This window comes from Rana temporaria, chromosome 3 (assembly GCF_905171775.1).
Source record: "Rana temporaria chromosome 3, aRanTem1.1, whole genome shotgun sequence".
Taxonomy (NCBI): Eukaryota; Metazoa; Chordata; class Amphibia; order Anura; family Ranidae; genus Rana; species Rana temporaria.
Window position 1 is genome coordinate 349,064,793 of NC_053491.1, and position 24,568 is coordinate 349,089,360.

General features: G+C 45.5%; 1 protein-coding gene across 1 annotated transcript in view; it reads left to right on the top strand.

Annotated features, from left to right (window-relative positions):
* Positions 1 to 548: 548 nt before the first annotated feature.
* Positions 549 to 24,568, top strand: part of CD9 (CD9 molecule) — a 48,711-nt gene continuing 24,691 nt past the window's right edge. Inside the window, exon 1 of the mRNA XM_040345155.1 lies at positions 549 to 788. Within this exon, the coding sequence (XP_040201089.1) occupies positions 723 to 788 (66 nt within the window). The 5' untranslated portion in view covers positions 549 to 722. The remainder of the gene's footprint in view (positions 789 to 24,568) is intronic.

Consider the following 24,568-nt stretch of genomic DNA (forward strand, 5'->3'; position numbering starts at 1 on the left):
AAGAAAGAAAGAGGAAAAAAAAAGAAAGAAAGAAGGAAAGAAAGAAAGAAAGAAAGAAAGAAAGAAAGAAAGAAAGAAAGAAAGAAAGAAAGAAAGAAAGGAAGGAAGGAAGAGGGAAAGAAAGAGGGGAAAAAAAGGAAGAAAGAGGGAAAGGAAGAAAGGAAGAAAGAGGGAAAGTAAGAAAGGAAGAAGGAAAAAGAAAGAGGCAAAGAAAGAAAAATGGTAGAAAAAGACAGAGGGAAAGAAAGGAAGTAAGAGAAAGAAAGAAAGAAAGAAGAGGAAAAGAAAGTAAGGAAGGGGAGGTTGAGTTGCTTTCTCCATGAAAACATGAGATGAATATACCATAGCAGGTCATATTTTCAGATATTACTATTTATAAACAACTGGGAAAAGAGCCGCAAATGTGAAGTTTCCTACAGTCAGTGCCCAGTGAGGTTTTCCCCAAAAAAACAAGCTGAAAGCTGATTGGCCAGCCAACAGCCCCACTTCTGTTCTAAGTCCGCCAGGTTTTCCTTTTCATAAACAGCCCTTTATGGGTCGGAGGAGGGAGCTAGTAGGTGTGGTGCCTGGCTGTAGCCGAGAGTGTACCGCTAGAGGGCGCTGCAACAAGTGGTTGATAGGCTGCGAAGGCTGAACACGGGAGAGTCCGGCACACCCTGTACGGAGTTGTTCCCTGTCTGTCCAACAAGTTCTTCACTCTTCGCCACCCGAGCTCCGGCACCATGCCTGTCAAAGGAGGGACCAAGTGCGTCAAGTATCTACTTTTCGGCTTCAACTTCATCTTCTGGGTGAGTGTGCGACCCCGGAGACGGAGAGGATGTGAGCCCGGGCATGAGGGGGGACGCCGGGCTATACAGGACTGAGCGGGGCTGGGGGAGGACTTTCTCCATAGAGGAGAGGGGGGCTCAGTGCTGCCCCCCATAGAGGAGAGGGGGGCTCAGTGCTGCCCCCATAGAGGAGAGGGGGGCTCAGTGCTGCCCCCATAGAGGAGAGGGGGGCTCAGTGCTGTGTAAATAGAGGGAAAAGGGGGGGGGGGGCTCAGTGCTGCTCCCATAGAGGAGAGTGGAGAGAGGAACTAAGTGCCATAGAGGAGAGAGGGGGCTCAGTGCTGTGCCCATAGAGGAAAAGGGGGGGGGGGCTCAGTGCTGCCCCCATAGTGGAGAGAGGGACTAAGTGCCATAGAGGAGAGGGGGGGGGGGGGGCTCAGTGCTGTGCCCATAGAGGAAAAGGGGGGGGGCTCAGTGCTGCCCCTATAGTGGAGAGAGGGACTAAGTGCCATAGAGGAGAGGGGGGCTCAGTGCTGTGCCCATAGAGGAAAAGGGGGGCGGGCCTCAGTGCTGCCCCTATAGTGGAGAGAGGAACTAAGTGCCATAGAGGAGAGGGGGGGGGGGGGCTCAGTGCTGTGCCCATAGAGGAAAAGGGGGGGGGCTCAGTGCTGCCCCTATAGTGGAGAGAGGGACTAAGTGCCATAGAGGAGAGGGGGGGCTCAGTGCTGTGCCCATAGAGAGGGACTAAGTGCTGCCTCCCCCCCCCCCAAAGGAGAGCGGAGCTCAGTGCTGCGACCCCCCCCCCCCTCCCATAGCGAAGGGGGGGACTCAATGTTGCTCCTATAGGATGGAGGGAGAAGGGTCAGTGCTGTGCCCCCCCAAAAGAGGTGAGTGGAGAGGGATCAGTACTGTGCCCCCTATAATGAAGTGGGGCGGCTCAGTGCTGCCCCCTTTAGAGAAGGAGGTTCAGTGCTGTGTCCCCCCATAGAGGTGAGTGGAGGGGGCTCAGTACTGTGCCCCCCCCATAGTGGAGAAGGGGGTGCTCAGTGCTACCCCTATAGAATGGAGGGAGTGCTGCCCTGCTAGAGAAGTGGGTGCTCAGTGCTGCCCCCCCCCCCCCATAGGGGAGAGTGAAGCTCAGTGCTGCCCCCCCCCCAGAGGAGAAGGGGGGGCTCAGTGCTGCCCCTATAGAATGAAGGGAGAAGGATCAGTGCTTTGCCCCCCCCCCCAATAGAGGTGAGTGGGGGATCAGTTAAGCTCCCCATATAGAGGAGGGACTGAGTGCTGCCCTGCTAGAGAAGTGGGTGCTCAGTGCTGCCCCCCCCCCATAGTGGAGCTCAGTGCTGCCCCCCCCCCCAGAGGAGAAGGGGGGCTCAGTGCTGCCTCTTTCTCCATAGATCTGATCTTTATCATATTGGGGTTTGATTGTGTTGGTAAACAAAACCCAATAGTGTAAGCTGTAGGTTTAGGGTCATGGAAAGTTGTGTGCATCGTCTTGGGTCTCCCATTGATGAGTAACATTTTTCCTTTTACCCTTTGCACTGGGTTGCCTTGAGATTTTTGCATGCTTCTAAAGGGTGTGGCCACTGAAAAATTGACACATGTTGGTCTACTGTATAGATTATCTATTATTACTGTTTACTTAGTTGTGTGTGGGTGTTTTTTTTTCTTTGCAAGCCTATCATTAGGAAACTAAAAATACAAGACCTTACCATATAATAATATGGACCTGTACTCCAGTTGAAACATTTTAAAAGTAGAAGTCTTACCTAAGTTCGGACTCCATGGGATTTTTTTTTGTAACAGAAAATCCCTTCCACTTTAAGTTTAGGGGGAAAGACTTGTCACTTTCACTGTCACTTGTGTGACTTGTCATGCGTCTTTTGACCGTTGCATGACAAGTTACAGCCCATTGTTTTCTATGGCACCTGTTCGAATGTTTGCGAATTTGAAGAGGTCCCCGCGACTTTGGAGTCACACAAGTGCGAACAGAGCCCAATGCTGGCCATACACTCGCTGAAAAATCGTTCAAACTTGTTTTATATGTAATGAACATTGTGTAATGACCAAATTTTGATCGATTTTTAAATTGTTCAATGAACATCAGGTTTGTGTGTTTTTGTGTGTTTTTGTGTGTTTTTGTGTTTTTGTGTTTGTGTGTTTGTGTTTTTGTCACATATGTCTAGTGCAAACAGTCTGAGCGAGACAACACATTAACCTTTCAATTTATCGTTCATTCAGCAGAATTTTCCAACCCGTACCTTCGATTTTTCTGCTCTGAAAAGTTAAAATCGATTTTTCTATTCATGCCCAATAACTGGACTAAAAACAACAAATGATCCAAATGACAGATTTTTGAACGTGTGTATGGCCAGAATTTGTCTTTTGAAAGCTGACCCATGACTCGCTTGTACTTGACTTCACAGTGCTGCCCCATCACTCCATTCCTCCATCGGAGTGGGGAAACGCAACACTGTGTAAGCTCCATTTCTAATTCTGGTGCTTTCAGGCTGGGTTCACCTTGGTACAATGTCAGACATCACATGTGAATCGCACTGCACTCCTGTGCAAATAACACGTGTCTGCGCAATGCAAATTCCGCCATACAGGTTGTATGGGTGACATCGCATTCGGACTAAAGTCGTGCTGGACTTTTTTTTTTTTTTTTTGTGGTCTGCACCAGAATCGGATCTGAACACCCATGCGCTCCAATTCCTGTCTGAATTGACAGTTCGCACTATGATCTGCAGATCTGGGGGTGTCATTAATTGTATTGACACCTGCAGCGGTTCGTGTGAACTGCCTGCAAGTCAGGTGCGATGCGGGAGCCCGCACTGGATTCACAGGGTTTTCCGCTTCGCACCAATGGGAACCGAGCTTTACAGGTGACAGTGTTTGGTGATTTGCAGCTTCTTAAACAGTAGGGCAACTCCACTAGGTGAGTATAATTGGATCAGAAACTGTCCATTTTCCCCAGAATAGTCTCTTTATTAAGTGGAAATGAGGATTGCGTCTTCCACTGGGTTCAGGAAGCGTCACACCGCCACACATGTTTAAAACAATTTTGTTGACACAACAATTTCAGTACACTTGGGGCTGGTTCACACCGCTGTGATGCGAATTGCATCCATTTTTGGGTGCGATTGTGGTGAAAATTCACAGTGCGATTCTAACGAATTTGTGAAGGGATCTGTCACAGCTGCGATTTTTTTTTTTTTTTATTTTTTTTTTTGTCTGGCCAATAGAACCCAAAAAAAAGCTGAAGTCGCAGTAGTGTGAACATTGTGATTTAAATCCAGTCTTATTGAAGTCTATGGATCTGAATTTGCACAGCACAAAATCAAACTCGCACGTGACCCAATTTTTAGCCGCATCAGAATTGAAAGCAATGTTCTTTCAGATGACATGCCAATCTATGCATTTGGAATGTATCAAAATGACATCAGTGTTGTTAAAATGCCTTTTGTCAAGCGGGAACGGCCAAAGTCGAATTTAAATTTGGCTGATTTTGAGATCAAACTATGCTATGGGCAGCGCAATTTGAGGTTCTGCACAGGTGTGACTAGAGGCAGAAGTTTCAGGCTGGAGGTAGCAGGTAGACACTGTCAGACAGGCAAGGGCACACCTGTGTCGGGTGGTTTCTGGTTAGATTCAGTTGGCTGGGATTTTTTTTTTGTACTTTTACTTTAAATTTTTGTTTTCCATTTCAGAGTTGCCAAATTGTGTAACAAGTAAAAAAAAAAAAAAAAAGTCTAATAGCAGTTTTTTTTTTTTTTATGCGGTCATGTTAGACACAGATGGTCGTTGGCGGAGTGCAGTAATGTGATAGCTGAATATTTGGGGAAAATCCTGTTCGCTAGAACACAGAGACCTAAGAGCTGAGATGTGAAAACACGTCTGTTGTGCTGGGAAGAAGCAGTGTATCGCACACGACTGCAGAGAAATCCCCGGTGTCTGTGCTCAGCCATGGGATCGGCTCTATTTCTGTCTGTTTCACATAATTAGAAGCATTGGTGCTTGGCAGTAATTTGCAAGGGCTTGTTGCTGTTTTGCAGTCCCTCCCACAGGTCTGTTCATTGTTTCGCAAACATTGGCACAAGCGTAACCTCGTAAAGGCTGGATTGTGCAGGCAGAACCGGCTGCCTTTTGTGTCTTAAAGGGCAAGGGCGGCTGTTTTACAGGAACAGTTTTAATGGTGGGGAGGTTGCTCCTTTTAAGCAGAGCCAGGATTCTGTGGGAGGAATCGAAGACCACTAAAGCATCTGCATACGTATGCTTCTATTTGGGTATATGGCACCAAAATTGTGTGTTGCATGGGTGTGAATGAACTTCGTAGATCATAATGAGGATTTCTCTTGTGTGACATGGCACACAGGTGTGAACAGGGTGATCTTTCATCTTTTCCGAAAAGGTGAGCTAACGCCCTACACCCTCCCTGTTCCCTCTGCACTTCTGTGGGTGGTACAGCTTCACTGTCTAAGTAGCTTGGTGCAGCAGTTCTGCGGTCTCAAAAAAAAAAAAAAAGTGTGTTTTTTTTTTTTTTTTTTTTTAGGATTGCTGGGAATGATCAGATCAGTACTGACTGGTCGGGGCTGGCACATGACCACACTGGCCAATAAGAACTGTTTTGATCTGTCCCGGTGTCCCAAGGAAAGAGGAAGAACAGTGCAATTTTCCAAATGACAGGACCGCTGCCATGGGCTGTGGCATCGTGAAGCTCCATCACCCATGGAGGCAAGTGCAGCGGCGCTGGGAGGTGTAGTGTGTGTGTGTGTGTGTGTGTGTGTTCACCAACTATCACTTACCAATATATATCACAACCAATATATCATACTTGCCTCTAGTGTGCAGTGTGGCCCACTCGCAGCCTCTCCTGGCATCGGTAAAACCCCTAGGAGAAGCGCTCTACCGGGGTGGGGGTTACCTTGCGGGTGTGTCCATACACAGCCCCCCCCGGTTCCATTAGATTTGAATGACAGCAGCGGTAGCCAATGGCTGTGCTGCTATCAATCTATCCAATCAAGAGCCGGTACACAGGGCAGCGAGGTAGAGTGTGTCTCCGCCGAGGGAACGAAGGGGCTCAGGTGAGTAAAATTAAGGGGCCGGTGAGTGTCAAATTTTTCACCTTAATGCATAGGACGCATTAAGGCAGGGGTGTCAAACTCAATTTCATCGTGGGCCGCATTATGATTGTCCTCAAAAGGGTCGGTTGTATCTGTAAGATTAGAGGTCCAGCGCATCCCCTCCTCTTACATTATTTGTCAAGAGCCACCCCACCATCAGAAGTTGAGTCTCCCTTACATAACAGTGCATCCTCTTTCCTTATGCTGCTGCTGGGAAGAAGCTGGATGCATAGCTTGAAAGTAGGGGTCTGGAGGAGGACCAAAGAAGGACCTGCAGGATTCGGCCCACGGGCCTTGTGTTTGACACCTGTGCATTAAAGGGGGGGGGGGTTGTAAATTTTTTTTTTTTTTTTACCAGTTAAGCCCCGGACCAATATGCAGCCTAAAGACCCAAGGTGTTTTTACAGTTCGGGACTGCGTCGCTTTAACAGACAATTGCGCGGTCGTGCGACGTGGCTCCCAAACAAAATTGGCGTCCTTTTTCCCCCCACAAATAGAGCTTTCTTTTGGTGGTATTTGATCACATCTGCGGTTTTTAGTTTTTGCGCTATAAACAAAAATAGAGCGACAATTTTGAAAAAAATTCAATATTTTTTACTTTTTGCTGTAATAAATATCCCCCAAAAACATATATATAAAAACATTTTTTTTCCTCAGTTTAGGCCGATACGTATTCTTCTTCTACCTATTTTTAGTAAAAAAAATCGCAATAAGCGTTTATCGATTGGTTTGCGCAAAATTTATAGCGTTTACAAAATAGGGGATAGTTTTATTGCATTTTTATAAATTTTTTTTTTTTACTACTAATGGCGGCGATCAGCAATTTTTTTCGTGACTGCGACATTATGGCGGACACTTCGGACAATTTTGACACATTTTTGGGACCATTGTCATTTTCACAGCAAAAAATGCATTTAAATTGCATTCTTTATTGTGAAAATGACAGTTGCAGTTTGGGAGTTAACCACAGGTGGCGCTGTAGGAGTTAGGGTGCACCTAGTATGTGTTTACAACTGTAGGGGGGTGTGGCTGTAGGAATGACGTCATCGGTCGTGTCTTCCCTATAAAGGGAATGACGCGATCGATGCGCCGCCATAGTGAAGCACGGGGAAGCCGTGTTTACATACGGCTCTCCCCGTTCTTCAGCTCCGGGGAGCGATTGCGACGGAGCGGCTATAAACAAATAGCCGCGCCGTGGTCCCGGATCGCTCCCCGAGCGGACCCGACCTCCGCATGTAGCGGGGGGGGGTCCCGATCGGACCCCCCACCCGCTAATAGGCAAGGACGTACATGTACGCCCATGTGCCTGTACGTGCCATATTGTGGACGTATATGTACATGCGGGGGTCGGGAACTGGTTAAACAAACCTGTTATACCTGCTTCCACTGTGCAGCTCGTTTTGCAGAGTGTCCCGAACCTGGTCTTCTGGGGTCCCTCGGCAGCTGTCTCGTCTCCTCCATGCAAGAACTCAACACCTTCATGTGTGCAAGCTTGCATGGTGTTGAGTTCCTGTGGGCTATTGCCGCTCACTGTATCACTCGGGCGCGCCGCATCATTGGATGTGATTGACAGCAGCGCGAGCCTATGGCTGCTTTCAATCCATCCAGTGTAGCCAATCAACAGCCATGCTCAGAAACGAGGAGGATGACTGGGGCGAGTGCAGGACTTTCGAGGGCTCAGGTAAGTAAAATGGGGGCTCGAGGGATATTGTCGGATGTTTTTTCACCAAGGTGAAAAAACATTTACCTTTCCAACCCCTTTAAGGTGAAAAAACACAAGGGTTTTACAACCCCTTTTTAAGTTGGTCACAACGAATAGGTTTTTGAATGACCATTTGTATGAATGTAGTCACAGAAAATTCTCAGCATATTCAATTACTTGACCAACGTCAATCAAAAGTACTTTAAAATGTATTTTGCTTTTAATATTCAGTTTTTTTGAATTAAGTTTCCTGAGCAAAAACCACACGCACTGCTTTATGTACACATGGCCTACTTTAACCGCACCAAAATCGTGTCGCGATTTTTCTGTGTTTTGCGGCCAGTGATAACAACATTTCTATTCTGAACAAGATTCTTCTGCGTTCAGGAGAGGGAGGTTGAAGCTCCTGCTAAAAACCTTCTGTGTACATCAGGGGTGCCCAAACTTTTAAAGAGCAAGGGCCACTTAAGCGAATTGGTAACTGGTCGCGGAGCGGGAGGATGACATGTCCGTGTCCACACACAGCCCACTCTACTCTATGGGCCCTCTGATCCAATCCGATTCACCCAGATGGAAGGGGGGGCAGATCCCTTTTATTTATTTATTTATACATATATATATATATATATATTTTTTTTTTTAGGTAGGCGGGTGTAAACGGACACAGGTCCATATACATCTGCTGCGCCATAGAGGTAAATAGTAAGTCTGATTGGGTCAAACCGATCATATGAAAGGGGCTTAAGGCTGCTTTCACACTGATGTGCTGCAATTTGCCCAAATCGCTTGTGGCGCACTTTCTGAAGGTGCAACAAACCCGCAGGTAATAACAGAAGTCTGTGGCTCAGTGCAGGTAACCCGCAGCTGCATGGCACCTGCGGATCAGTTTGAAAGCAGCCGTACCTACTAAAAAACACATGTATATCCATATATACTGTGAATTTAGTAGTAAACTTGCCGTTTAACAAAAGAATTCTATGCGGGTATTTCTGGCTGTTGCTGTCCCAGGCGGAATGCATTTGTTATCACTCCGCCTGTGACAGGCGTGGGGCACTATACAGGAAGCATTGGCTTATGTGGCTCTGCAGCCACTTGCTTCCTCTACCAGCGGCTTCATTCATAAAACTGCTGCTCTGCCATCCCAGAGCAAGAGGTCGAGGGCCACATCATAGGGCTCTGCGGGCCACATGTGGCCCCCGGGCCACTGGTTGGGCACCCCTGGTGTACATGGACAGAAAAGGAAAAAATCTCCATCCTGCGCCTTCAAATTTTCTTGTCCCAGTGGTCAGATAAGAAGAAACATTAATTTTTTATGTGCCATGGATGAGAGAGAGCTTGTGATATTGGTGGCACGCTGGGTGTTCTATCTATCCTAGTTCACATGAAGGAAGGCCCACGGCACTCAATACTATTTTTGGCCAGGCTTTGTAGCAATCGCGTTTGGCTCACAGGTACATCATTTAAACAAAGCTCGCCTTGTCTATACTGCACCATGATTTTAAAACTGCCGGGCCCCTTGACTGCACTGTACAAATGTTATAAAATGAACCAACTTAAAGTGGAACTCTAGGCGAGTTTAGAAATGATTAATTCAATAATGACTCATCCTAAAAATGTTTTTTCTCACTGCATCTAATGGAAGTACCTAAATCTGTCTGCATATGAGCTTCTTGTAATCGTCTATATAGCAGACTGGCTCCCATTGCTGCCCTTCCCTCTAATCTGCGTTTTCTACATGACAGAAGGAGAGCTGAAGAAAGGACTTGTCCTCATCCGTCTGCTGCTCACTTCGCTGTCCACTTATAGGGGAAGCAGGGAGGGGTGACCAGGCTGTATTGCATAACGGCTGAAAATCTGAGTCACCAATCTGGCTTTCTTGTATTCTGACAGCGGGAGGTCTCCCAGCCATCAGAACTCAATGTCTCAGCAGGAAGGATTCCCCCATCAACACTCACTGTGTTGATGTGGGGGGGGGGGGGGGGATCAAGATTTTTTATTTTTTTTTTTCGTTCTTTTCAACCTGTGGCTGAAGGACTGCACCCGATCAGGTTTCGAAACGATCGTATGATAATCTGATCTTGCAAAATTATTCAATGGGACAAACATGAACATTTTTCTCATATGGTACCAGATTGGCCAGTATCAACCAGTTCATAAAAAAAAAAAAAAAAAGCCAGCTTTTGTCGGATGTGATTGTGTATGCTGGAAAACCAGCATCCAACAGACTCCCAATTGGCGCGCTCAGCCAATGGCAGTGAGTGCTGACCAGAGTGTTCTGGTGGGTGGGCTGTCCCCCCTATCGGAACACAACAGCTCAGTGGGGGAGATTGCTGAATAACCTTGCATGGTTAGTACAGCGGCGCCAATGGTGGTGTGGGGGTATATATGTATATATGTGTGTGTGTGTGTGTGTGTGTGTGTGTGTGTGTGTGTGTGTGAAAACAAGTAGTGGCCCTCCTTTCAGATTTTTTTTTTTTTTTTTTTTTTTTTTTTTTTTCAGATAAAGATGTGAACTTCCAGCTGAGGTTTACTTTAAAAAGTAAATATTGGCAAAGTCTGACTTGTCGTGGTCTCTGCCCTTCCTTAGAGTACTTGCATTCTTCCTTTTGTTGACTTCAAAAGACTATTGTAGTTAGTAATTACTGGGAGAGGAGACGTCACAGGATTACCGCACCTTTACAGCCTGAATGTGTTTATGCAGTTTCCACATTTTCTCAAGCAATGGGTTGGCACGTGTTTAAAGTTGGCCATAGATGGATTGAAACTTAGCCAGATCAGACAAACTTGGATCTGTGTGTCTCCCTGTTCAAAAGAACTTCACCGAGAAAATGTTTCTCGATTGGCAGCTGCCATTTGTTCTCCTAACCATTAGGAAATTAACCATTTTGAACAGCCAAGCCAGGCCCAAACCCTGTAATGTGGGGGGAGGGGTAATGACATTCTCCCCCAGGCAAAGCTCTGCCAATGGAGTTTATACAGGTGGATATGCAGTGACAAGGGGGGGGGGGGGGGGGGGGGGTGTAGTTGGGTAAATCTGGCCATACACTGAGACTTCTCTCATTCATCTGTTGATTTCCTCCATTTTGAAATCTCTTCTGCTGGTTATTGAATTGGAAGATGACTCCTCCGGCTGTCAGAATACTTAAACAGTAACTGCATCTGATTGGATGCAGTCGCTGCTTGGCGTGGCAGGGTTCATAACCACTGTATGGGCTCATATTGGAGCTTGTGACTGCCTCTACTTGCATTAACAAGTCCTCTACAACCTCCCACAGGAGATTGTTCCTTTGCTTTGACAACAGCTAAAGAGAAGAGGACCTCATGCTAGCATACCCTCAGTTTGTTTTTTGTGTGTGTGCAGTTTTATTGTGGTCAGGCTGCGTAATTCTGTGACATCTGTAGATCTTCCACTTCTATGCTTATCTCAGATGCCTCTCTTATCTCTCATAATACCTTCCCCCAATCTTGTTGTGGCTGCAATTACGGTTTTTGGTTTTCACCAATTAGCCTCCATACTTAAAGGTTTTCCATTGTAACTAATTAGGTTAATGGAGCAGTCCTCGGCTCGCCAGGTCATGGGCCTCCAGGAAGCGATTCCGTGTGATCTCAGCTTGGATCACACAGGTTTGTTGTAACGTAAACTGTTCATAAGAAAATTTGTGGGTAGCTTTTGCTGACCTAACGATTTCAGATGGAGGTCAGCAGCCTATATGTGTTTTCTCATTTATGTACCCTGAGGGAATTTAAAGTAAACTCATCTGCTGAGTGTTTTTTATTTTTATCCAAGCGTCTCATCGCCCCAACCACTAAGTCCCAGCGGCTGCTGGTGTTCATCATTTCTGAAAGGGAAAAGTCCTGCATCCATAACTGCTGAAATGTGTGTTCTCTGGTTCCTGCAGAGACCTCTGCTTCATATTGGGGGGGGGGGCTTCACTTCTTGTCCTACTGACATTTTTATCAGACAGGAGGTGAGTAGAACTCTTCAAACGGCAACACAAAACAAAGTTTGGTTAGTACAGGGGTAGGCAGAGGTTGAGAGCTACCTGGACAACCTGGTGGAAATGTAATGACAGCATGAAGAACACCTAGCGTCCACAGTAAATGGAGACTTGGCTAGCAGTGTAAACCTGACTGATTCTAATCCTTCCCCACTATCCCAAAAACGTAACTGTTTTGGGCTAGACCTCAAGTAAAATGGCTGATTAGAAGTACCGTATTAAGGGGGAAATCGTGGGTGCGTGTTATATGCCGATCCCCGCTGTCACTGAGGGGAAGAGGAGTGAGCGCTGCCAAAATAGACGAGTGTACTGTGTGCTCGGCTCCACTCGCAGTCACGCCCAGTCCCACCATTGGACCAGTGTTGTCCATCATAGGAGTCGGGCCAAGGGGTGGGACTGCGAGAGGAGCCGAATACACAGGAAATCCGGCTCTGTGTATACCGGTGGCCCTAAGATTTAAAAACCCATCATGCTGCAATTTTGGGCAAGGCTGCAGATGGGGACACTGATAAGGCTGCATTGATGGGCATTTAAAATGTAAGTTTTTATTTTTTCCTTAAACTTCCCTCCTAAATTTTGGGTCCGTGTTATACACCGATAAATATGGCAACTTTGTTTTTTTTTTTTTTGTTTTTTCAGAGTAATTTACCTCGTTCACAAGGGCATACTTCAGCGTACGGGCTATTTTTTTTTTTTTTTGCCCGCACAGGGATGCACAGATGTTCCATGCAGGCAGTCCCATTCATATCAATTGGGATGCAATGGTTTAATGGACAGTTACTGCTCCCAATTTGGCAGCTGTGCGGTGCATGTCCCTGAATACAGACAGTGTGCGTTCAGGGCTGAGCACATACACAGCTGTCAAATTGGGAGCAGCGGCTTTGTCCGTTTCAATCATTGTGTCCCATTTGACATGAATGGGACTGCCTGTGCATCCCCAAGCACACAAACATGGCTTTTTACATGGGTGTATGATGTAGTACACTCGTGTGAACAAGGCTATAGACCTGGGGTTAGCAACCAGTAGATCAGTCTGGGTTTGCTGACCCGCCACTCCAGAGCTTCCTACCGAGTGCAATGCGGAAGGACTAATTGTAAAGTTGGAGCTCTAGTAGGGAGCTCAAGTGGTGCCAGTAGCAGGAAAGTTGAGATTTTCAGGTCCGTGTAAAGCAATAGACTGGGCGTGTTAGTATAGGGCTGCTTTCACACTGATGCATTGCGGTTTACCCACACCACAGTTGCAGTACAGTGTACCTGCAGCCAACCCAGGGATGTTGCTAATGCTCAGTGCTGCACTTGTGGTGCATGTAAAATGCAGCACATCAGTTGCTGTGCAACCCATGCGATTGCAGGATGGTAGTACAGCAATTGGAGGCTTAAATCGGGTGTGAGGAGGCAACTCTGTGCCCAGTGATCTTTGACTTCTCCCACTTTAAGGTTGACGACCCCTACTATAGAAGGAGTACTACTTCTTTTTTTTTTTTTTTTTTCTCTCTTATTCAGTACCCCCCAAGCCCTAAAGAAAGTGGGGAAGGGATGGAGGCTGGCCCTTGAAATGTGCTTTTGGATTCTAGGCTTTGGCGTGACATCTCCTTTACCCTCTGTTTCCTAAATGTCACCTGAGATGTCTGAGCAGGCTATGTGAAGTTTGAAGGGATGCAATGATTGACCCTATTTGGGAGATATCACAGATCAGCATCCCGCATCATTTATTGCTGTCTGTTATCTCTGACACTTTTACACTTCCTGTCCTGGTGTAAAAAAAAAAAAAAAAAAAAGAAAGCATTGTAAAAAAAAAAAAAATACGACGACTCCCTTCCATTTAATTTTGTGATGTCGCACGACTTGGGGGTGACACAAGTCACCCCCACAAGGTCGCAATAGTATAATCCGGAAAAAGCTGCTATAAAACCATCTGGTGTGTAGGCGGGCTTTAGTGAAATGGAGTGTCCCTTTTAAGATACAAAACTGAAACTAGAATGTGTGCAATGAATGTAAACAGAAACCTTGACCGACCAGGTTATCTACGCAGTGAAAGCCATATCTGGTGGTGTGCGTTTTTGGGTCCAAAGTTCCGATTTTGTATCTTTTGTTCCTGTTTATAGATGTAAAACATGTATTACTTTTACAGTGGTCTTTAGTGTGTAATACAGGGGAATATCATCAAAAGTACTTTTTTTTATTTATTTTTTTTTTTTTTATTTCAGTAACTCAATTTAAAAAGTGAAACTCGTATATTCATTACACACAGTGATATATATTTTTCAAGCATTTCTTTCTTTTCATTTTGATTTATAGCTTGCAGCTAGTAAAACTCCAATATTCAGTATCTCCTGAATATTACTGTATTTTTTTGGCGTATAACACTCACTTTTTTACCCTGAAAATAGAGGGTAAACTGTGCCTGCGTGTTATACGCAGGGGGCTGTGGAAAGTATTTTTCCTGAAACTTCCCTCTTAAAGTTGGGGTGAGTGTTATACGCCTGTGCGTGTTATACGCCGATAAATACGGTATATTATTACATAAGACCAATAAAAAAAATGGATACAGAAATGTTGGCTTACTGAAAAGTATGTCCCTGTATGTAATCAATACTTGGTCAGGGCTCCTTTTTAGCATGAATTGCTGCATCAATGTAGTGTGGCATGGGGGTGATCAGCCTGTGGCACTGCTGAGGTGTTATGGAAATCCAGGTTGCTTTGATAGCGGCCTTCAGCTGATCTGAATTTTTGGGGTCTGGTGTCTCATCTTCCTCTTGACAATACATCAGATTCTCTATGGGGGTTTAGGTCAGGTGGGTTTGCTGGTCAATCAAGCACAGTGATGCCATGCTCATTAAACCAGGTATTGGTACTTTTGGCAGGTGCCAAGTCCTGCTGGAAAATGAAATTGGCATCTCGATAAAGCTGGTCAGCAGAGGGAAGCATGAAGGGCTTTAGAATTTCCTGGTGGACGGCTGCGCTGACTTTGGACTTGATAAAACACAGTGGACCATCACCAGCAGATGACATGGCTCTCCAAATCATCACGGAATGTAAAAACTTCACACTGGACCTCATGGAACTTAGATTTTGTGCCTCTCCACTCTTCCTCCAGACTCTGGGACCTTGGTTTCCAAATGAAATGCAAAATTTACTTTCATCCGAAAACAGGACTTTGGACCACTTTTTTTTTTTTTTTTCTTAGCCCAGGTAAGATGCTTCTGACGTCTGTAGTGAGACGTCAGGAGTGACTTGACACAAGGAATGTGACAGTTGTAGCTGTAGATGTCCTGGATACGTCTGTGTGTGGTGACTCTTGAAGCACTGACACCAGCCGTAGTCCCCTCCTTGTGAATCTCCCTCACTTTCTTGAATGGCCTTTGCTTCACAATATCTCAAGGCTGCTCAAGGGATAACCCTGTTGCTTGTGCACCTTTTTTTTGTACCACACTTTTTTTTTTTTTTTTTTCTTCCACTTAACTTTCTATTAATATGATTGGATACAGCACTCTGTGAACAGTCAGCTTCTTTAGCAATGATCTTTTGTGACTCCCCCCTCATTGACTCCCCTTGTGGAGGGTGTGCCGACTGTCTTCTGGACAACTGTCAAGTCAGCAGTCTTTCCCGTGATTGTGTAACCTACTGAACCGGACGGAGAGACCATTTAAAGGCTCAGGAAATCTTTGCAGGGGTCTTAAATTGGCTGATTATAATTTTTTTTTTTTTGTAATGCTCTTCTTCTAATAGGCATTTACAGGTGTATGTGTGTGTGTGTGTGTGTGTGTGTGTGTGTGTGTATGTATGTATGTATGTATATATATATATATATATATATATATATATATATATATATATATATATATATATATATATATATATATATTGCCACATGGGCTAACCTAGAGGTGTGCTTACAGGCTGAAAGTGTGTGTGTTGGTTTTATTTTTTTATTTTTTATTACACACCCTGTTTGTATGAAACCTACAGTAGATGTCTAACTTAAAATAGTGTGACTCTCCTCTAACCAGGTGCTTAGACTTTGTCTGTAAGCTCCTGAGACTGCAGTCTGAATGTCCCAGGAGGGTAATGCTCTGAGCTTCTGGTCCCATCAATCCATTGTATTGTCAAGGTTGCTTAGATGGCACATCTTGCCCATTCTGATCGTTGAATAACAACTCAACACGTTAACCATATTTGCATGCTATATAAAATGTTTTGCAACCTCGGAATGTGTTTCCTGTTTTTAGTGAGCAGTCATGCAGAACAAAAGCAGCCGCTGAGCATATATGCCTTTCTAAAAGTTGCGCTTCTGGGGTATCTAACGCCACTATCGGTGTACTTCCATGTTCCCCTTGTAATGTTTTGTTGTAGATCTTGAAGGAGAATTGTAGAGTTACTTACTGGTAGTAGGTCTCTTGGGAGCTTCTAGTTGTCTGCACTCCATTGCTTATTGTGCAGTAAGTGGTGTGAAGATGGAGCTTGGCAGACTGCCTGTTGTCACCCTCTAATGGCTGTGGGTACTCCACATCTGATGTTCTTTACTTCTAATTTCTGTCTTTAACCACTTCCCGGTGGCACTTTAAAGATGGCTATCTCGGCAACGGCAGCAGCTGCTGCCACAACCGAGATATCCATCTTTAGTGCGAGCGGTCCTGTAAAAGATAACGCTAATCACTGTTATCGGCGCCGTCCGCCGCTTACCGGAGCTGTCGGTAGCGGCGGAGGCGATCGGGTGCTTCAGCCTGCTGTGTGGGGATACGAGTGAGGGCAAGATGGACCCCACCCGTCCCCATAGCATTGCTGGGCGGAAGTGACGTCAAAACATCAGTCCTGCCCAGCGTCTTAAAGAGACATTTTTTTTTGTTATTTTTTTTAAATGACCAAATTTACATATTTTTTTTTTTTTTTTGCATTCAAGTCTAAATATGAGATCTGAGGTCTTTTTGACCCCAGATCTCATATTTAAGAGGACCTGTCATGCTTTTTTCTATTACAAGGGATGTTTACATTCCTTGTAATAGGAATAAAAGTGATCAATTTTTTTTATTTTTTCCCAGTGTAAAAAAATAATAAAATAAATAAAAATAATTAAAAGAAGAAAAGTTTTTTTAAAAGCGCCCTGTCCCGACGCGCTCGCGCACAGAAGCGAACACATACGTGAGTAGCGTCCGCATATGAAAACGGTGTTCAAACCACACTAGTGAGGTATCGCCGCGATCGTTAGAGCGAGAGCAATAATCATAGCCCTAGACCTCCTCTGTAGCTCAAAAAATGCAACCTATAAACATTTTTAAACGTTGTCTATCGAGATTTTTAAGGGTAAAAGTTTGACGCCATGCCACGAGCGGGCGCAATTTTTAAGCGTGACATGTTGGGTATCATTTTACTCGGCGTAACATTATTTCACAATATATAAAAAAAATTGGGCCAAATGTATTGCTGTCTTTATTTTTTAATTCAAAAAAGTGATTTTTTTTTTCCAAAAAAAGTGTGCTTGTAAGACCGCTGCGCAAATATGATGTGACAAAAAGTATTGCAATGATCGCCATTTTATTCTCTAGGGTGTTAGGGGAAAAAAAATATATAATGTTTGGGGGTTTTAAGTAATTTTCTAGCAAAAAAAACAGTTTTAGTCTTTTAAACACCAAATCTCAAGAACAGCCAAAGTAGAGAAGTGGTTAAAAATTGTGGGGAAATATTACATCAACTGCCTCCAAGATTTTTTTTTTTCTCACTGTATCGGCATCGTGTGTGTGTGTGTGTGTGTGTGTGCGCATTCTATGTTCCAGTGCAAGCAAAAAGCAGCATGTTCTACTTTTCTGGAACTGCACTGGTGTGAACTATGCCATTGGAAACCATATGATCTACTTTCCATGTGTAGTGTTTTTCTTGCAGTAAAAGTGAATGTAGTGTGAGCTGGCCCTAAAACCAACCCATTAGATATGGTGGCTGCATTCCTTTTTCTATTTATTTTTTAGCCTTTTTTTTTTTTTTCCCATCGCTTTCACCTGGTGAACTGGCTAGTAACACACCTCATGTATCAGAGTGCTCCCACTCTGGATGGGGCATAAGGGCACTTTTTTTTTTCCAAGTGGCATTGTCAGTCTGAAGGGGAGTGTTGGATCTACTAGCAGGTTTAAATCGGGGTGGCTTTGATTTAAATAGCTAGTAAAAAAGGCTTGATTTTTAAGTCATAATTTTTAAAGAGCATCTGTCCCGCAGCAGCTCCTCCTCTGATCCGCTGTGGACTCGCCGACAGTCCCATTCACTTTAAGGGTAAGGCTGGTGATGTGGCAGCGACACAACAAGGTGAGGGATATTGCGGCAGTAGGTGAGTGGAGTGGCACTGCCATGATGGATATGAAATGACAGGTGCTCTTTAAATGTAAGGACTTGCTGGTAGTTAGAATCTTTTTATGATTTGGACACAAATAACAGTGATATCAGAACCGATTCAATCATACAGTTTGCAGTGTACATAGATTTGCAAAACCATGGGATAAAGGAATATTTCTGAACTTTGTTTCATCGCATGGTTACTGTAAATGCATCAATGCAGTGCATGTTATCTCAACTTCTAGAGCTTGGATTTATTGAATGAGTTTACCAAAAATTTAACTATTGCAAAACCGGGCTTGACAAATTTGCTTGGAATCTAGGAGCTAGCTAAAAAAGTTAGGAGCCAGGAACGTGCCCCGTCCCGCCGAGCTTGCGGGCAGAAGCGAGCGCATACGTGAGTAGCACCCGCATATGAAAGCGGTGTTCAAACCACACATGTGAGGTATCTCCGCGATTGGTAGAGCAATAATTCTAGCCCTAGACATATTTTTTTTACGTCGCCTATGGAGATTTTAGAGGGTAAAAGTTTGTCGCCGTTTGCAATTTTGAAGCGTGACATGTTGGGTATCGATTTACTCAACGTAACATTATCCGAAGCAGCGCAATGATTTCAATGGGCAGCAGCAGAGAAGGAGCAGTAAACGCACCGCTCCAAAGATGCAGCTAGCAGGACTTTTTTTACCGTCCTGCTAGCGCACCGCTTCAGTGTGAAAGCCCCTCGGACTTTCAAATGGAGTGAATGGGGACAGATTTTTAAGGGCTTATTGCAGGCGCTATTTTTAACGCTATAGCGCCTGCAATACGCTCCAGTGTGAAAGGGGTCTAAATCAAAACTTTTTTTTTTTTTTCCCCCTCATCGCTTTTAGATCCACCCTGGTTTAAAGACACACTAACAAATTGAAGCCAAACACCAGCTAATGCTTTTTAAGCAGTTACAGCAAACAATTGTTTTCCTTTTTTGGGATAAAAGTTTTACATAAATGAAAGCTGATCAATGTAAGCACCCCTGCTAGTGTTATATGGGTTCTCATCTTTTTATCTGATGCATTTTGCTAGAGAGATTGTTCTTTTGAAAAATGGTGTTGATCACCAGGTGCCAAAAAAAATCGCATCTAAGAATTGGTAAGTTGCAATAGGTTTGCTTTTTGGTTTAACCACTTCAGCCCCGGACCATTTTACTGGTCAATGACCGGGCCACTTTTTGCGATTCTGCACTGCGTCGCTTTAACTGACAATTGCATGGTCGTGCGGCGGAAAAAAAAATAGCTTTCTTTTGGTGATATTCGATCACCTCTGGGGTTTTTATTTTTTGCGCTCTAAACAAAAATAGAGCGGCAATTTTGAATTTTTATATATATATAATATATAATATAATTTTTTTTTTTTTCTATAATTATCCCCCAAAAATCTCTAAAAAAAATAGTTTTTTTCCCCCCTCAGTTTAGGCCAGGGATATTCAATTGGCGGACCTCCAGATGTTGCAAAACTACAAGTCCCATCATACCTCTGCCTCTGGGTGTCATGCTCGTGGCTGTCAGTCTTGCTATGCTTCATGGGACTTGTAGTTCTGTAACAGCTGGAGGTCCGCTAATTGAATATCCCTGGTTTAGGCCGATCTGGCAGGGAAGGGGTTAACACTAGGGGGCGATCAAGGGGTTCATTTTGTTCCCTCATTGTGTTCTAACTGAAGGGGGTGGGACTGACTAGGGGAAATATCTCCTAATTTCTATTAGGATGGCCTTCCTATCCCTTCCAGCTGATAGTCGGCCTGTTAGATTTGTGTGTCCTATGATAGGAAAAAAAAACACCCTGAAGTTATGGCCTTGCCTGTGGCAGCAATAGGGGTTAAAGTCTGGTTAGTGTTAACGTGGGGGGGGGGGGGGGAAGTTGTAGCATCTATAGAACTAAAGCAAAGTGTGTGTTTGGAGAGATTTCCCTTTATTTCCTGTTCTATACAGACAGCAGGAAGTGAGAGGGGAAATCCCATCTTGGACTGGACCAGGTGTCCCCATTGGAAGATTTCCACTCTGTTTTCTATTTTGTTGGCTCCCTTTATTCCGAGTAATGGGTGTCTCCAAGAGAGTGAATTCCTCTATAAAATCCTGACAGGCATTAACCCTTTTGTCTGATACACATTAGAAAGTTGATTCCCGGATACAAATTCTCAGTTGTCCTCGGAGTGAACTGGTTTCCTGTGTGTCATGGTTGCCATAATCCATCTGCTGTGTTTATAAATGGCACTTAGAAACGGTGCAAATCATTTGTACAGCAAACAGGTGTGGCTGTGAAAACCTCCACACCCGAAATAGACGATTCTCCATAGCGTGTCATTTTATGAGTTCTGCAGTTGTCTGGGGCCAGAAAGTGTTTTATGGAGGCCGTTTAAGGCGAATTGATGTGTTTTCAAGACCAGCCAACAGCTGTCTTGTGTTTGTGAGGAGATAGGGGGGCAGACAAGTATGATGGAGTGACTTGGCGCAATCCTACCTCAAGAGCTGTTCAGGTGCCTCGTCCTTCTGCAGAGAACAAAAGGGCCGCACTTCTGGTGTATTGAGAATTAAGCTTCCCATACACTAGCAGATTTTTTGTTTGTTTGTATGAAAATTCTCAGTACTTTCGAAGACTTGGCGAATGTCATTTTGAAAGTACTCTAAAACTTGTTTTTAAAAAAAAATTTTGTAACGAACTGACTTTCCTAAGTGAAAACCACAAACCCTGTTAGAAATTCCTTCATTTGAAAACTTTTTGAATTTTTCTCATCACTGTGGTTGAAAACTAACATTTGTATGCTGTTCTGGGACAACGACGCTATCCTTTCCCGGTGTTCTATCGCTTTGTGCACCCGGAAGAGCACCCCAGCTGGAGTGACGTCACTATGGCGCAGTCGCACATCGTAGGAGGGTTTTTCGACGGGAGATACCATTTCACGGACACAATTGAAAGCTATACAAAGAGTGGAGGGACACCGTAGATGTCACATTGTGCCTCGCTGTAAACTTGCGGCGCAACAGCGAGGCACAATATAACAAATACCGTCCGTCCCGCTGTGTGCATAGCATTAAATTGTGGCAGGCACAAATGGATAGAACACTGGTAAATAAACTACCTTTTGTGATATTGGTCACATGCACAATATCTGGTTTATGTCATCTGTTGGGAGATGAGGCTGCTCATGAAAGATGGCACAACATTCAGGAACAGAGGACTTTGCATTGTCTAAAGTGTGTGTTTGCATAGGCGGTCGTCTAAGGCCTCGCCCTCACAGGGGCCTCGCGACCGCCTAATTTGCCTATTGCAGTGTTTAACAGTGGTTGTTTCCCAGTCTGTTCTGCCGCAAAGTCACCAGCTCCTTGGAAATCTACACGTCAATCAGACGGGTAGGTCGAGTATTGGCCGACATGCAGAGTGGCGCAAGAAGAGGCTGTAATAAGTCCTTACTGTCCTCTCTCATGTTGCGCTGTTCCCTGGCGGCCCCTTCCTCTCATTGAATGCTTGTAACATCACCTGAGATGGACGGGAGGGGTGGGGCATCCGGGGATCAGCGCGACATGAGAGAGGACAGTAAGGACTTATTACAGCCGCTTCCTGCGCTACTCTGCATTTAAAGGAAAGTGTGCCCAGTACCCTGATGTGCAGACTCCCTGGGAGAGTGCTTCTCATAGGTGGTTTCCCGATGTGGGGAGGAGCCAAGGGTGCTGTTGGGGGACCTCAAAATAGAAGGATCGGGGCCACTCTGTTCAAAACGAACTGCACAGTGGAGGTTAGCGTGTGTGTGTTTACAACCCCCCTTTTTTTCTTCTTTTCTTATGTTTTTTTTTGTTTTTTTTTTATATATCACTGATCACGCCAATGTTCCATGAGCTGTGGATCTGAACACTATGGGCTGCAGCACACCAATTGTTGGCCCCACTCCTATGATTGCCTTACCCCATGCCCCAGTTAATTTTTATTGCTTGAAATATTTTTCCCATTATGGGTGTGAGTGGGGCCTCATTTTTTGCCTAAGGGCTCTTTCACACGTCAGTTCAGTTTTTTTTTTCATCAGTTGATCCGTTTTTCCATCCTTTTTTCCATCCGTTTTTTTTTTTTTTTGGGGGGCTTTTAACATACAGTGCCTGCCGCCGAGAATGTGTTTTTAGCACGACGGCATCGCGCTGATTCTCGGCGACAGGGTGCCGACATCTCGCACTCGCTGGAATAGTAAAAGCACATTCCAGCAAGCACGTCATAGAAGCGACGGGAGATCCGACTTGGATTCCCGCCAATTCTACACGTGTGCAGCGTTTGGTATGAATCCTGAGGGGAAAGTCCCCGCCGGATTTTAAATAAAAATCCGGCATGGGTTCCCCCCTCAGGAGCATACCGGGCCCTTAGGTCTGGTATGGGTTGTAAGGAGACCCCCCCTACGCCGAAAAAACGGCGTAGGGGTCCCCCTACAATCCATACCAGACCCGTAGCCAAAGCACGCTACCCGGCCGGCCAGGAAAGGAGTGGGGACGAGCGAGCGCCCCCCCCCCCCCCCTCCTGAGTCGTACCGGGCTGCATGCCCTCAACATGGGGGGGTTGGGTGCTCTGGGGAAGGGGACAGGGCCCCTTCCCGACAACCCTGGCCGTTGGTTGTCGGGGTATGCGGGCGGGAGGCTTATCGGAATCTGGGAGCCCCCTTTAATAAGGGGGCCCCCAGATACCGGCCCCCCACCCTAAGTGAATGGATATGGGGTACATCGTACTCCTACCCATTCACCTGGAGGCAAAAAGTTAAAGTTAATAAACACGACACAAGGGTTTTTAAAATAATTTATTAGTCTGCTCCGGAGGCCCCCCCCCTGTCTTCTTTTATTAGCTCTTTCACCAGGGGGGGGCTTCTTCTTTGACGTCTTCTGGTGGGGGCCGCTCTTCGCCGCCGTCTGGTTCTCTTCCACTGCCGGGGGGGGTCGCTTTTATAAAAGCGCCCCCCCCCCCCCGGCGGGTTTCCTCCTTCTTCTTTTTCTTCTACGGCGGCGAAGAAGAGCGGCCCCCACCCGAAGACGTCAAAGAAGCCCCCCCTAGTGAAAGAGCTAATAAAGAAGACGGGGGGGGGGGGGGCCTCCGGAGCAGACTAATAAATTATTTTAAAAACCCTTGTGTCGTGTTTATTAACTTTAACTTTTTGCCTCCAGGCAAAAGTTCCATTCACTTAGGGTGGGGGGCCCCCTTATTAAAGGGGGCTCCCAGATTCCGATAAGCCTCCCGCCCGCATTCCCCGACAACCAACGGCCAGGGTTGTCGGGAAGGGGCCCTGTCCTCATCAACATGGGGACAGGGTGCTCTGGGGTGGGGGGGCCGCAGTGCACCCCCCCTGCCCCAGAGCACCCAACCCCCCCATGTTGAGGGCATGCAGCCCGGTACGGCTCAGGAGGGGGGGGGGGCGCTCGCTCGTCCCCACTCCTTTCCTGGCCGGCCGGGTAGCGTGCTTTGGATACGGGTCTGGTATGGATTGTAGGGGGACCCCCTACGCCGTTTTTTCGACGTAGGGGGGGTCTCCTTACAACCCATACCAGACCTAAGGGCCCGGTATGCTCCCGAGGGGGGGAACCCATGCCGGATTTTTATTTAAAATCCGGCGGGGACTTCCCCCTCTGGATTCATACCAAATGCCGCACACGGCGTTAGCGGATCGGATGGTAAACGGATCATCCATTTTTCGTCCGTTCCGTTTTTTTGACGGAAGAAAAATAGGGTTTTCTTCCGTCCAAAAAAACGGAACTTAACGCAGACGGATGCTAACGGACGTTAGCGGATGCTCATCCGCTAACGGACGTTAACCCATAGGGAAGCATTGCGGTCCGTTAACGGACGTCCAAAAAACGGACGAACGGAACGGACGTGTGAAAGAGCCCTAAGGCCTCTGCAAGCCTAGAGCTGTGTGTGTGTGTGTGTGTGTGTGTGTGTGTGTGGTGTGTGTTTTTTTTTTTTTGTATAATTTTGAAAAAAATCTGAGATTGTTTGGTTTTATAGGTAGCTTAATAAAATAGGTTGGCTAATAAGTTTATAGTGCATGAAGTGGACATTTTGAGGTCTTGTCCTCCCCTCCTCCTGGGCTGATTGTACAATCTCCTTTAGAACTACCATCTATGTACAAGGGCCTACCTGCTTTGATTGTTTAGGTTTGTCCTCTGGTTTCATAGTTTTTGGTAACCCTAAGGTCTCATGCACACCGGATGTTTTTTACAGCTGCTGTCTTTGGTTTCAGACTTGTGGGGTTTTTTTTTTTTTTTTTTTTTTTTTTTAGCCAGTAAACTCCCTAGCATGTTATCAGTGGTTTTTGGCAGGGTTTTTTTTCTGGCTGGAAGTAAACCCCAGACCAGAACTAGTACTTTTTTTACAGCTGAAAAAACTCCTATTTAAAAAAAAAAAACGCTCTAACTCTGATAAAAGCTGAAAAAACCGGCTATTTTGCATTTATTAGCATTTTGAGCCATAAGCTTTTGTGGGAGTATCGTTTTTCAAAAAATAAAAGGGGCAAAATCTGCAAAACTCATTCTACAGCTAACGCTACTGGCACAGGCTCTAGAGATATTTTTCCTCCCCTCCAGTGTGTGCAGCTTGTTGCTGGGTGTGCTGGCAACCAATGACTGACATGCAAAGGAGATCAGAGGGAGAGAAGGCAGAGACCAC